This window comes from Typopeltis vanoorti, chromosome 17 (assembly GCF_054136105.1).
Source record: "Typopeltis vanoorti isolate ZY-2024b chromosome 17, IOZ_Tvanoo_1.0, whole genome shotgun sequence".
NCBI lineage: Eukaryota > Metazoa > Arthropoda > Arachnida > Uropygi > Thelyphonidae > Typopeltis > Typopeltis vanoorti.
In genome coordinates this window covers 79,408,668-79,424,765 of record NC_143565.1, presented here as the reverse complement: position 1 = coordinate 79,424,765, position 16,098 = coordinate 79,408,668, and the positions used below count along the sequence as shown (strand labels likewise).

At 37.3% G+C, this 16,098-nt stretch overlaps 1 protein-coding gene across 8 annotated transcripts in view; it reads right to left on the bottom strand.

Annotated features, from left to right (window-relative positions):
* The window catches only part of pps (protein partner of snf), a 553,267-nt gene that overhangs the window by 18,090 nt on the left and 519,079 nt on the right, over positions 1–16,098 (bottom strand). For all 8 annotated transcript variants that reach the window (XM_090406767.1, XM_090406772.1, XM_090406773.1 and 5 more), the window contains one exon: positions 9,670–9,760. In XM_090406767.1, the coding sequence (XP_090262893.1) occupies positions 9,670–9,760 (91 nt within the window). The remainder of the gene's footprint in view (positions 1–9,669; positions 9,761–16,098) is intronic.

Here is a 16,098-nt window from a genome sequence, read left to right as displayed (position 1 = left end):
ATGATAATGCAATTTTAAAGAGGTTTTAGGGAGACAGGTACTTAGTGGTATTAATGTTTCGGTAACTAGTGGTATTAATGTTTCTGACATGACAGCCTGCCAAAGATTGTTGGAAGCAGGGAGGACTGCCACAGACCAAAAAAGAAACAATTGTTGACAAAGGCTATGCAGGAAAAAAGGCTCCAATGTGCAAAAGTGTACAAAGCTTGGACTATTGAGAAGTGGAAGGTCATATTCTCAGATGATAGCCATTTCTTTGTCCAAGAAGAGTGAGTACCCTATGTGTGCAAATCAGTGGTTAAGACTTCCCACTCACCTTCAACAAACTCCTAAACACCCAACTAAAAAGATGTTTTGGCATTGTTTTATACATCACTGTCCATAATCACTTTTGCCTGTTGACTGTATGATAAAAAGTAACCAACACACAAAAATATTCAATTCTGGATCCCACAGATCCAGAAAGACAAAGAACTCATCTTCCAACGGGATCTTTCCCCATGCCACACTTCAAAATAAGTGTAAGAGTTCCTCGAAAAAAATCACAATATCCGATTGCTTCAGTGGCCAGGTAACGCTTGTGACCAAGCCAGGAGAGTGACTCAGTTAGTAAGGAAAACAAAAGTAGAGTATGAGCAGAAATTGGCAAATCAGGCTAAGAAAAACCCTAGAGAGTTTTTTTAGATATGTGGCAAATAGAAGGAAGAATGATCATGGAAAGATGAAGTTAAGGGATGAAAGTGGTAGAATGGTAACTGCCGCAGAAGACATTGTTGAGGTATTCAGTGATCAATTTATAAGTCTGTTTCATCCTGATCAGGGTGGAATCATGAGGAACTTAAGTGTAGAAGACATAGGAGAGGATTTTTTTTTTTTTTTTTTTTTATGTTGGGCCCATACACATGATGTTGGCTGGTCAACCTATAGTGCATTAGTACCGTGTATGGGTAGTGGGTTGGGAAAGGAGAAATTTGTTTACATTTGATTTGAATGACTTTAAATTGTATTCCTTGGGAAACACAGCAGGTGGGAGACTGTTCCACAGTGCAGCAGTTGCAGGGATGAAGGAAGAGGAAAAGAAACTTGTTCTGTTTGTTTCTAGGTGTACTGTGAAAGGATGTTGTGCAGCAGCTGCATGTGTTCCAATGAGCTTTGTACTGAGTGGAGGAATTATTGATGTTATTTCGGATGAGCATTTCCCATGGAAATATTTGTTGAATATACATACTGCAGAGACCATACGACTGTGTGAAAGTGGGGGGAGAGAATTGGTGAGGGATGGATCATTGATAAGTCTAATTGCTCTCCTCTGTATTGAGTCGAGCATTTTGAGAGAGCTTTTAGGGCCCCACCCCATACGTGGGAGCAGTATTCAATAGCTGGGCAGATTTGTGATTTGTATAATGTTAGTAGCTGTTCGGGGGTGAAGTAACGTCTTGAGCAAAAGAGAAATCCTCGTTTTTTTGAGGCTGAGGATGCAATGATTGTGATATGTTTATGCCAGGTTTGATGTGAGGGTGATTCCAAGAAGCGAGATCTCAGACTGTCTGGAAATTTGGGTATTGTCAAAAAGGATACTGGGGAAAAATGGTTGTTTTTTTATGGGAAATAGTACAGAACTGGGTTTTATTGGCATTGAAATTTATGAGGTTATCCAAACCCCATTGTAAGATGGCTTGGAGATAAAAGTTGAGGGGGGTGGTGGTGGTGGATGTTCTGTAGGTTGAGGTGAGTTGTGAAGGGTAAGGTTTATCAAATGCAAGAGAGGAGTGAAGTGTGCTGTCATCTGCAAAACTGTGTATTGGGTTGGAGGTCAATTGCAGTAGGTCATTGATATATAGCAGGAAGAGGGTTGGTGAGAGAACAGAACCTTGTGGGACCCCCAGCATTAATTGAGTGGTGAGAGGATAGGGAGCCATCCACCATCACACACAGTGTGCATCCAGACAGAAAGCTGGCAATCCAACTACAGAAGTCCTGGGTCAGACCGAATGATGGCAGTTTGCCTAGTAGGCTTTTGTGCCATACCCAGTCAAATGCTTTGGGGATATCTAGTGCAACCACTTGAGATTCGGCAAACCTCTCCATAGCATTTGTCCAGAAATGGGTGATGTATGTGAGTAGATCTCCTGTTGATTGGCAGTGGCGGAATCCATACTGGCGGTCATTTATTTGGTGAGTGTCTTCAAGATAGTGTAGGAGTTGGGAATTGATGATTTTTTCCATTACTTTTGATAGGGCTGAGGTAAGCGAGATAGGGTGGTAATTGGATGGCAGTGACTTGTCACCCTTCTTGGGAATGGACTGAATATAGGCCAATTTCAGTTTGTGGGACAGATTCCAGTGGAGTAAGAGAGTATATATAGGTGACATAGGATAGGGGTCAGTTCTGGAGTACAAACTTTCAGAACAATTGGGGGAATGCCAACGGGGACAGGAGACTTTTTTGTGTCTAATTTGGACAGTATTTTTCTGATCTCATCCTGGCAAAAGGATATAGGAGCATTGCATGTTGGGTGTCTGGAATGGTTGGGGAACATTTACCATCGTCAGTTATGCATGCATTTGAAGCAAAGTATGAAGCCAGAAGATTGGCTTTTTCTGTAGGTGATGATGCAGTAGAGCCATCTGAGTATGATAGGGGTGGGAATAGTGTTGGACAGAAGTTTGGCCAATTGCTTTGGTAAGAGACCAAAAGGCTCAGCTGCCGTTTAGACAGGCTGCTAGTTTCCTGCTTTTTGCTCTTTCAAACTCTGTTTTGGAAGCATTGATTGTTTTTTGCATCTATTACGGGCTTCTGTGTAAGCTTTGAAGGAGGATGAGGTTCTTGAGTTCAGCCAGTTGTGGTATGTCTGGTGTTTCATCTCTACAGCCTTGGCACATCTTTTGGAGAACCAGGGTTTCGTTAGGGGAATGGCAGTTCAGAGTGCTGTGTGGAATGTATGTATTCATGCCAGTGAGGATTACTTTGGTAATAAGCTCGGTGCATATGTTTGGGTTGGAAGGCCAGAAGCAATAGTCCAACCATGGGAATGCAGCATAGAAGTTGCATAGGCTGTCCCGCTTGGCACTGTTATAGTGCCAAACTACTCTTGTATGGGGGGGGGGTCTGTGTAAACATTATTGCATGGGGGAGGAGATGAGCACATAGGAGAGGATAGCTTAATTGTGAGTGAGCAGGAGGTATTTGAGGAAATAAATAACCTTGATGCTAATAAGGCGATAGGATTTGATGAAATATCACCATGCATCTTAAGAGAATGTTCCAGGGAACTGGCAGTAGCATTGGCATGCCTGTTTAACAAGAGTTTTGCAACAGCACAGGTTCCAAGGGAGTGGAAGGAGGGTAAAATTGTTCTACTGCATAAAGGCGGTGATAAGGCTGTAGCTTCAAATTATAGACCGGTCTGTATATCTGGAGTTGTGAAGGTCCTGGAGAGATTGGTGAGAAGTAGGATACAGAAATGAGTTGATAACAGCAATATTCTCTGTGGTTATCAGCATGGGTTTATTAAGGGGAAATCATGTTTCACTAACTTATGTACTATAACAAGGTGACAAATACCTTGGACAGAGGAGATGCATATACAGTGGTGTACTTGGATTTTGCAAAGGCTTTTGATAGACCGCCACATGACAAGCTCTTAAATAAATTGAAAGAGATGGGATTGGGTAACAGACTTTTGTGTTGGATCAGTGACTGGCTGTCAGAGAGGTATCAGAAAGTTGTATATGGGGGTGCAGTATCTCGAAAGAGAAAGGTCAACAGTGGTGTGCCACAGGGTTTTGGGGCCATTGTTGTTCAGTTTGTATGTTAATGATATTGGGTTGGTTTAACTAGTGATATCCAGCTGTTTGCAGTTGATGCCTTACAAGAGGACTTGAATAGATTGCATGAATGGGCAGGTAAGTGGAACTGTCAGTTCAATGTTGCCAAATGTAAGGTTTTGAGATTTGGTAAGCAACAATGGAATGCAAAGTATACACTTGGTGGGGAAACTTTAACAGTAGAGGAGATGAGAGATCTAGGAGTGATGGTGGACAAGAACTTGAAATTCAGGGGTCACAATGCACAAGTTGCGAAGACATCACATCGAATAATGGCAATGATGCAGAGAACCCTGACAAGCAGAAATAGAGAAGTTATGATTCAATTGTATAGGCCTTGATCAGGCCTCATATGGATTATTGTGCACAGATTTTGGTTGCTGGGTTTTCATGGTGACGAGGATATGCTGGAAAGGGTACAGAGAAGATTCACAAAGGTAGTCAGTGGTCTTTGGAATGTGGAGTACAAGGAGATTGAGAGAATGTAAGTTGCAGAGCCTTGTGAATAGGAGGAAGAGGGGAGGGATATGATTGAGACATATAAACTGGTCAGGGGCTGTCATCAGGTAGACATGGAAGAGATTTTTCATAGAATTGGAGAGGGGAGTAGAACAAGAGACCATTGCTGGAAACTGTATAAGGAGGGTGTGAGCAAAGGAGTGAGAAGCAGGTTCTTTGCATGGAGGGTGGTTTGTGAGTGGAATGCATTGCCTGGGTGTGTTGTGGATATGGACACATTAAATCAGTTTAAGACACGGTTGGATGAGCATTGTATGCAATAGTGAGTACCTTCCACGATGAGTCTCTGACTCCATGGTCAGGTGTTGATAATAATAATAATAACAGAAAATTTGTGTGCCATAGTGATAAAGAGAGACTTGGAAAATTAAACTGGGATATAAAGGATAACTTAATAATCCATTGTAAAAGTATGGTTTCAAGATGCAGAAATAAGAAAAATGTGTTAGAGTTTAATTTTTATACTTATTTTCTTGTGAAATTAACATGTTTCTGGCAATATGTTAATTCCACATCCCTAAGAAACACATGAGACTAGTCTTGAGTACAGTAATCCAGATGTGGGTGTATCAAGGCCTTATAAAGAGGAATAACAACTTCCTTATATCTACTTGTTAATGTGTTTTTCAATAGCCAAGTAATCTTATGGGCTACCTTAACAATATGTCCTCTAAACTTTAATTCACTGTGTGACACCACTCCTTAATCTCTAGCTTCATCTATTTTGTGAAGTACAATGCCATCTATGTAATAAACAGCTTGTAATCTGTTTATCCCAAAATGCATAACTTTACATTTCTCAATATTGAATTGATACCCATTATCTTTTGCCCAAAACTGAAAGCCTATTTAAATCATCCTGCAATGCAAGCTCTCCACATCACCTTAACTATTACTCCACCTAATTTTGCATCATCAGCAAACAACTGAATATTTCTTTTCAAGTTATTTTCTATATCATTTATATACAAATTAAACAGCAATGGTCCCAGCACTGAACCTATGGCATACCACTAATCACCTTTTTTTGCCTTAAATCTGCACCACCATATACCACTTTTTGATGTCTGTCCAGCAGTCACCCACTTATCCACTTAACAGTGTCATATCCATCACCATTTGTTCTACTTTGCATAACAGAGTTCCATGTGGTATTCTGTCAAATATCTTTGCAAAATCCAGAAGAATCACCAAATAGCCATTTTTTTTTTTTATCCAACTCAGCAGTTGCTCTATTATATAAAGATAGCAAATTATTAAAGCATGACTGACCCTTCACAAAGCCATGTTGCCCATACAGTACCCATCTGGAATTCTCTTTTTGACCAATTTTTTTCAGCACTTTTACAACCACACCTGACATACTGATTGGTCTATAATTTGATACTGTAGTCTTAGAACCTTATTTTGGAATTATTTTGTCTTCTTTCCACTCCCTTGGAACTCTACCAGAGCTGAGGCTTAAATTAAAGAGCCTAGTCTGAGGTATTGCCAGTTCCCTTGCACATGTTTCTTGCAAAACTTCAGCTGATATCCCATTTCCCACAGCAGTATTTACATTGGGATTCAGCAATATCCTAAGAATCTCCAATTCATTCACCTCTTTTCCCACATTAGTATCTGTCACATATGTTAAAGCAGTAACCTCACTAAGATGATATACCCTTGCAAAGTTGTCACTAAGTAACTCTATTATTTTATCTGCTTCTGTCACCTCCTGACCATCATCACTCATTAAAGTTAATCTTCCATAGTCATTCTTCCTCTTACTTTCCAGAAAACAAAAGAACTCTTTTGGATTTCCTTTGGCCTGCTCAGCTAGATTCTTCTTGTCATCTGATTTTGTCTTTCTTGCCATGCTGGTCATCATCTTTCTCTTTATATATACCATCCACAGCATTTGATTCTTTTGCAGCTCGTGCTTAATGATATTACTCATCCATCTAACTCCTACTTGATTAACCCTCCTTACCTTAGGAATACAATTTAATACTGCTTCCTCTAGATGACCTTAACTATCTCTTATGCACTAATAACATCCTTACCTGTAGTGTTTTATGCCATGGCACAGATTTAAGCTTTTCCCAAGCTCATCATAATCACCTGCCTTGATGTTCCACATATACCTCTTCTTGACAAAATATTCTTCATGTTTTACAATATCCCAAGTCAAGACTGCATGGTCACTTTTACCAATCGGAAGCACGCTGGTCACGTTGGTTATGGATTGCTCTTCTGATCCTATGACCAGGTCCAATACTTTAACACCCCTAGTCTCCTCCATCACATGCTATCTCAAGTAATTATTTCTCAGTAGGTGTATAAATTCCATTTCTTTCCTGCCATGTGATCTTTTTCCTTCCGTTCTATATCTTCATAATTTAAGTTCCCCATAATAATCACTCGACCTGTACTCGTACAAATTTGGTGATGCATGTCTTTCAGATCATCTATGGAACTCCCTGCCTATAGCACCAACCAACTGTATATTTTGTCTTACTGGCCTTTATTCCACACCAGACTGCTTCAAATGAACAGCCACCCTCCTACCTATCTTCTATTCTTTTTGGGTGCAATTCATCTGTTATCATCAGCGATATTCCCCCCCCCCCATCCTGTTTTCTCTATCTTACCTGAAAATACTTAAGCTTTCACATTTTACCCCTGTAACTACATCATCTCCTGTTAGCCAAGTCTCAATAATGCCTATATCTTTTGGCAAGGTTGCACTAATCAATACCGAAAAACTCCTCACTCTTGTTCCTGATACTTCTGGCATTAGTATATAGACACTGCAGCATCCCTTTAGGCTCCCACCCACTTTTACTTCCTGAATTGCTACCCTATTCAATATTTTTGCTTGAGAGACTAGATTTCGCACTTGGTCATTCTCATACTCACTCTGCTAATGGGTGTGCCTTCACACAAACTCATCTGCTTCCACCCTAACTGCTTCAGTTTTCATGAATTTGCATTTCAGCATGCTTGGTGAACATAGCTCTCTCTAGACACCTAACACAAAAACCATTTAGATGCAGTCCATCAGCATTGTACAAATCCTTCTTTCCATTAAATACAGACCACACATCCACAAATCCTAGATCATTCTTTCTGAATAGCTAGTAACACCCTCCTTCTCCTCAGTTTGCCTCCATCATAGCATGGTTGGAGATTTACAATCTTCACCTTCTTGCTCTTCAGTCTTGTCTCTTCTAACACCTCCTTTATATCCTTCCTCATAGAATACTTCTCACCTCTCAAATCATTTGTGCCAACCAACACAATCATTTCCTTTGACTTAACTTTTTTTTTCATCTGGACGGTGTGACTAATATTGTGAATTTTTGCACCAGGGAAACATGATTTTGTCAGACTTTCATTAAATACTCCCCTGATCATTGAGTCTCTGTAAATAATTTTCTCCTTAACTTGTTTTTCTTTTTTATTCCCTCAGTCTTTATTACTACTTTGGACTGCCCGTTTCTTTCTCTTCTCAGCCCTGCTAAGCTCTTGAATACTTGACTACCCTATTCAAGAATATTAGGTTAACTACAATAAGTTAACCTAATATTCTGCAGTTTTTAAATTTCATGCTTTTTTCTGTGAAGTATAACATTGAAGCATGCCATTTCTTTATTAATGTCCATTTTGTTCTCCTCTATTTTCTTGGTCGCATGTTTAACGTTAATAACATATTTTAAATCCTACTGTTGGTACTGTCCACTCAACTAACATTTGCTGCATTTCCATCACCTAATAGGTACTCACTTTTGAAACATTTAATACACACACTTTCTCTCTCTCTCTCCAGTTTCAATTTCTTTCCATAAATCATTTAATTTTATCGACAAATACATTTCACACACACTGCGCTACACAAAATCCTGCAAATTCAAATCACTCAACAATGTAGTCTTTGTCGTCATTGTTCTACCATGCACTGATGCCTTAAAACAAAAACTACAATAAGTTAACCTAATATTATCAACTAAAATAAGAAAAACTTACTTATCTTTCAGGAGCACTGAATCAACTCTACACATACAATATGCCACCTAACAGCGATTTTGCATAGATATTTTTTTAGTTATTTGAACAGAAGTACAAATACTATGAGAAACATTCACAACATAACATAATAAAATACTTTTATATTTCTGCAGTGTTTTCAGAAGTCTGGAATAGAAATTTATTGTTGCCTGTGGTAGTTTTTAAGTATGATTTTATTAACAAATTGAAATTAAATTAAATTACACTTCTGTCCAACATTTTCAATTACTAAGTTGGTCCTTAAGGATATTAGGTGTAAGCTATGGGAAGTTTTTTCACTTGGTTATAAATTAAATTTTCTAAGTAATTATATTCTTATTCAATCCTTTATCCAAGTGTAAACAAACAAAGTTTGCACATGAAATATCTTCATGAGTGCTTTGGTATTTCTTCTGTGTCTGGATCCCATTATTGAGACCTCAATAAAGGTCGAGACCAATCTAGGTAGTGGTCCTACAATGCATAGCATTATACACACCCGAAAAGATGTGTTGGATACTAAGGCATTTAACATGAAGTCATTACCTCTAAATACAAGCATAGTGAGGAAAATACTTCACGTGCAAACATTATTTGTTTACACTTGGATAAAGGTACACACTTTCACAAGTACAGCCATTCTGGTCTTGCAGACCATGCTCTGGATACACGCCACAGAATACAGTGGAAGAAAGCTACAGTAATACACCGTAGCAAATACAAATTTGAAAGACTATTTATGGAATCAGCCTCAGCTGTAAGAAACTCTCCAAACCTCAACAAATTTGGTTGTTTGAGACTGCCCCAAATTTGGGAGGCTTACATCAGAAGACCTTCAGCCCAACGGCCAAGAACACCTACTTAGCCCGCTAGAGGGCACCATCGGGACTTTTAGGAGAACAATAGCTTCATCCCTTCATTCTCGGTTACTGTGTTGTAGAGCCTATGTGCACAGCCTTTTCTGTAAGTTTCTTTTGAAGATGGCAACATGACGTTCCCGAAATATCGGAAATATTTATTAAAGTGTAATTTAATTTATATTTGTATCTATATTGTCAATTCCTTAAGTGATTTAGTATTGGATAAAGGATTAAACAAGAGTATATAAATTCTTGGCAACTTTAATTTAATTAAGTGTAAGCCAGTTTGAAAGAGTGGGCAGAAGTGTAATTAATTTCAATTTAGTAAACAAAATCTGGACTTTATATAGAGGTAATTAATAAATCTGATGCAGATGGCAGAAGCATGCATTTATATAACAGTTGCTATTTAGTATTCAATAAAGTTACTTACAGCTGATTTGAAGCTAAAGAAAGAGGAGATGGTCTAGTCTTATGGCGAACAATAACACCGAGTAACAGATGAGGTCGAAATGCATCAAGACCTGTAAAGTAAACTCAGTAAAATGAGGCTCAATGCACTGCAAATCAATATTATTTGAAGATGCACTACAAAAAGAATATTATTTATATAAAATAATAAAAAATACAAAAAAAAAAACCTGCTGCTGATGTTTAATGTATTTTTAATATCACTCCCCAGTTGATGCATGTTGAAATCTTGTATAAATAATATGCATGGTTGAAACTGTGCACTGGAAGAGATTGCAGTACTGACTACAGAACCAATAAAGAAAGACATTTTTGAAGAAAACATATGGCCAATGGAATAATATTACTTATATCACTTGACAAGTTTACTTATAGAGATTCAACATGTAAACAATGATAATTATGCTACATAATTAACATTTAACCCAACCAATAACAATTCAAAAATATACCTAGTAATTCATTGTAATGTCTGCTAATATCATCAGAGTAAAAACAACACATTAAATATACTTGGTAATAAGATAGAATATTAAGAAACTGGCCATTGCAGAAAGATACTGAAAAATATCAATGTGACTACAACAGTGGGATTGGATGGCATGTTGGCCAATGTGCTATGCAAATATACAAGAGAATAGGTAGTGCCTCTTATGAAGTTTTTCAATCAAAATCTCAGCTCAGTCAGCATTCCAAGAAGTAAAAAGAGGGAAGGATAGTTCTATATAAAGGTGGCTACAAGGCAGAAGTAACAAATTAAGGACCAGTTAATATTTCAAGAGTGTTGTTTAAAGTTTTGGAGAAGTTGGTTAAAAATAAAATCATCAATAGGAACATTATAGGAACATAATGCTCTATGGTGGGCAGCATAGCTTTGTAAAAAGTAGGTTCTGGTTTAGTCATTTACTCACATTTCATAACAGAGTGACATCAGAATTAGATAAGGGAAATGGCTAAATCATGATGTTGCTGGACACTGCAAAGGCATTTGACAAAATAATGCAAGGAAAATTATTACAAAAAGTTGGAGCAAATGGAAATGGATATGAAGCTAGACAGACAGGCAGACACCAGAAAATAATATATCATGGTGAAGTGGAATCTAGGAGAATGACTATGACTAGTAAGGTGAATCGGAGTTCTGTTCTAGGGCCACTACTCTTTAATATGTATATTAATGATATACGGAAAATTTAAAGAGAAATATTCAGTTGTTTGGTGATGATGCAAAACTGGAGAGAACAATAGTTGATAAAGGTTATTATCAATTTAATGTTGCAAACTATGTATCACATTGATGATACCGAATTCCAGGAAATTGATGAGGCTAAGGACTTGCAAGTAATGGTAGACAGAGAGTTGAAGTTCAGCGACATACTGCAAAAGTTTTTAAAATAGCTCTAAAGATTATATGGATGTTAAAAAATTAACTAACAAGTAAAGATAGGGAGGTTATTATTCCTTTTCATATGGTTATGATTTGGCTGCATCCTGACAACTGTGCACATATTTGGTCACCTGGACTTCTTGGGAATGAGTAGCTACTGGAGGGGATTCAGAGACAACTAACCAAACTGATGACAGGTCTGTAGAATGCTCAGTAGGAGAATCAAATTGGACATTTAATTGTGCAAAGTTTAATTGATAGGTGCAAAAGAGGAGACATGATAGAAAATTATAAGTTTTTAAAGGGGTTCTGTAAGACTGACACAAACGACATTTTTTGATACATGCCAAACAGAGAGAGAGAGAGAGAGAAGTAGGGGGGGGGGTTACCCTTCGGAGTTGGGTAAGAGTGCAGTTAATAATGATGTGCAGACTAGATTTTTTGCTTGGAGAGTGGTGAATGAGTGGAATGGATTTTCAGAATTAGTTGTGAGTGCCCTGACAGTGAATGAGTTTAATGAGAGATACGATAGGTATTGGGTGTATAAAGCTTAGCATGTGGTCTCCCATGATGAGTCTTCTAACTCCAGCGAGATACCAGTATAATAATAACAACAAGCCTTATTCCATAATCATCCTCAATTGCATTAAATATTTTTTCTCATATATATATACATACATAAATATATATATAGGGGAGGTGCTTAAGGGTCAAAGCTGTATAACTGAGAGGAGACCTCCACATAACCTTTAAACGAATGCGGAGAACCAACCAGGGCTTCTGACCTAATGTCCAATCCTCACCTTCTCGTGGTGCACCCTGTTGGGTATATACCTGGATACTGAACGAACGAGGATGGGCTGGCAATTTGGGATTTAGACGACCAAATTGTATACTTATTGGCTTAAACCAATATAAAAAATGATGGTACAACATGACAAAATTTCATGCCACTAGGGCGTAGCCCAGTTAAACAAGGCCCCCGTTGTTTTCGCCAGGGAACCAGGGAAAACAGCGAAAAGTCAGCTACTGGAACGAATCTGAAATCACACCCAAACTCAACATCATCAGAGTTAAAGATCGGTATTATAAACATAAGATAGCCTGAATGGCAAAGAAATGGCGCTAGCTGAGGAATTAGATAAGTACCAGAGTGACATAATAGGGGTGAATGAAACAAACAAAAAAAAAAAAAAAAACTAGTGAAATTTTTCTGAACAATAAATACAAAATGTTATATTCAGGCAATGACATTCAAGGAAAAGAAGGAGTAGCCATAGTATTCAACACAAAATATGAGGCTAATCTTCTTGAATGGCAGTCAGTCTCAAGTAGAGTAATGTGGGCAAATATGAGAATGGGGAACTGGACAATGAGACTTATATGTGCCTATGGTCCCACAGAAGGTTCTGCTAAGGTAGAAGTGGAGGAATTTTTTGAGGATTTAGAGAAAGCAACAGACACAATGAAAAATGAAAAGTTGGTCCTTGTTGGGGATCTAAATAGCAGAGTAGGAAGTGATTTTCTGCTCAGGACATGGATTGGTTATGACTAACACCATGTTCCAACATAAAAATGTGCACAAATTCACATGGAGAGAAGAGGCAAGGAATAAGAAAAGTCTCATTCACTATGTTATTGTTGACAGTGATGTTTTCTCCCTGGTGCAGGACACCAGAGTGTACAGAGGATTTGAAATTGGAAGTCACTATTTAGTCCTGAGCAGGATAAAATTGAATTTCATATTGAAAAGAATGACATGTAAGAAAGTTTTAAAGCGAATAAAAGTTGAGCAGCTCTCAGATGTGAACTATAGACTAAAATACACAAAGATTATTGAAGAAAAAATGAAAGAGTTTGAGAACAGGAACCAAACCTTGGAGATTCACTGGCAAATCTTGAAGAAAACCCTGATTGATTCAGCCAGAGAGGCATATGCTGAGGTTGTCTGCAAGGATAGAAAAATCAGAACTCCATGGTGGACACAGGAAGTTAGAGAGGCAGTGAAGGAAAAGAAGAAGAAAGCATATCAAAAGTTCCTGGCAAATAAGTCAGCTTGTGCTCTTAGAGAATACAGAGACAAATGTAAGAAAGCTAAACACTGTGTAAAACTAGCTAAACAAAAGTCATGGGAGGACTTTGGCAAGAACATAGAAAATAAATATCAAGAAGGTGGTAAGATATTTTGGAGGATGTTGAAGAAACTTAGAAATGGAGGAAAGAGTGCTGTAACAGGAGTTAGAGATGATAAAGGTGAAACAGGAGAAAAAGATATCCTTTAAGTATGGAGTAATTACTTCGAAAAATTGCTAAATGAAACAAGCAGTGATAGCACAGTGGTAAAAAAACACTCAACAGGCATACAGTCAGGAATACATATCCATACTTGAAGTAGAAAAAGCCATCAAAGGCTTGAAATGTGGAAAGGCAGCAGGAGTAGATGATATTCGACCAGAAATGCTGACGTATGGTGGTATAAAAGTCTTACAGTGGCTGCACTGCATAGTTCAGAAGGCCTGGATAGAAGAACGAATTCCTGATGATTGAAGTAGAGCTCTAATAGTACCAATATATAAAAAGGGAAATAAAACTGAATGTGAGAATTACAGAGGTATTTTCCTACTGAGTGTTCCAGGCAAGATTTATTCCAGCATACTTGCGAAACGGTTGTGAAGAATTGTGGAAGAAAAGATTAGTGAAGAATAAGCTGGGTTCAGGCCAAATAGAACTGTAAGGATCAGATCTTCACTTTACAACAAATAGTTGAGAAAGCATGGGAATATAACAAAGATCTGTATTTAACTTTTGTCTATCTGGAAAAGGCATATTACCAGGTGCCAAGAGAGAAGCTATTCAATACGCTAAAGTTATATGGTGTCAATGGGGCATTATATCAAGCAATACTTAGTCTTTATTTGAGTTGTAAGTCAGCAGTTAGAATTGAAGGAAGTACAGGAAGATGGTTTAATGTTAAATCTGGTGTGAAACATGGATGTACATTATGAACGAAAGTGGTATTAAACATGATATGAATTGGAGATGTTTATGTCAGCTCTTTGCTTTATGCGGACGATGTTATACTTGTAAATAAATCTGCTACAAGTCTCCAAGATTCCCTGACTAAATTGAATAAGTATTGTAATTGATATGGTATGAAGGTCAGCAATAAAAAGATAAAGACAATGAAAATAGGTAGAATCTTTGAAATGTCAACTGTGTTTTGAACGGAGAACCTGGAACAAGTAAAACTTTTCAGCTACTTAGGCACAATTTATAGTGAAGATGGTAAATTAAATATGGAAATAGACAACAGAATCAACAAAGCTGGTATGATAGGAAGTCAACTGAATAAATTCATATGGAATAAGAGAGAAATTAGTCGGAACACTAAGTTAGCTGTATACAAGAGAGTGTTCAAACCAGTTTTAACTTATGGATCTGAGAGCTGGGTCAGAAGTAAAACACTTGACCAAAGACTAGAGAACGCAGATATGAGAGTCCTGAGAAAGATTAGAGGCATGAACAGATGGCATCAATGGCAATATCATATTAAAAACGAGAATATTAGGAAAGAACTTGACATTGGAACTTGGATTGGAAAGAACTCAGCATCCAGGAATGCATTAGCAGAGCTAATCTCAGGTGGTATGGTCACTTAAACAGAATGGGTGAGGAAAGATGAGCAAAATAAGTGTTCTCTGCCAGGTTGGCAGGAAAATGACCCAGAGGAAGACCAAGATATAGGTGGATCGATACGGTACAAAGTGCCTTAGACGATAGAAATATAAGATCTGATAATTTAGGAATCTTGACAAGTAACAGACTGATTTGGAGGAAAATTGTAGATAGGAAGTTAGTAATGATGTAAGTTTTTCATGTAGTACTAACATATCCTGTACACTGGATACATGTCAGGAATTTGATGATGATGATATATATAGGGCACATTCATTTGTTTCAACATAAAAACTTTGAATGGGCAATGTGCATCAATAGTTATTTGTATAATTTGATGATCTGTATTACTTTGAGGGTACTCTCCCTTGCAGAAGCATAAATTTGTGACTCATAATGAAGTTTTGATTAGTAACTCATTCTCCAAAGATGGTGGAATGAATATTCAATGCAAGCTTTTCTTTCATGCTTACATAGTGATCAGAATACATTATCAAAAATTATGGAGACAGCTACTGTGTTAGAGCAAAACTTTAGTTTAATATAAACCAAAATGAACACTTGATGTTTCGATATCAATGTCATCATCTGGAGCATACACAAACATACAAAGAAACAAGCTGCACTACAATCTACATAGTTTGCTAAAGTTACTGACCAACCATTACAACAATTATTGGCCTGACCTCTGGTGAGGAAAAAAAAAAACCTTGACTACATCAAAGCTAGAGTCCTATTATTATCTATTAGGTTACAAAATTAAATTGGGCCACAGAGCAACATGTTCATATATACAGTATATATAAAACTATGTGATTATACATATAAATTTCATCCAATTGGTATGGAATAGTTTCCAATAAAAGTTGAAAATTGCTTGAAGTCCTAAAGTATGCTGGAAACTAAGTAGACTGAATATGTGCCATCCAAATTCTTGAAATTTTTATGCCACCATTATTGTTGAGGCATAAAATTGTGACATTATTATTGTGGCATAAAAATTCCAAGAATTTGGATGGCACATATTCAGCCTACTTAGTTTCCAGCATACTTTAGGACTTGAAGCAATTTTCAACTTTTATTGGAAAGCTATTCCATACCAATTAGCTGAAATTTATATGTATAATCACATAGTTTTATATATATATATATATATATATATATATATATAAACATGTTGCTCTCCAGCCCAAATTTTGTAATTTAATAGATAATAATAATAGGACTCAAGCTTTGATGTAGTAAAGGTTTTTCATTTCCTCACCAGAGGTCAGGCCAATAATTATTGTAATGGTTTGTCAGTAACCTTAGCAAACCATGTAGATTGTA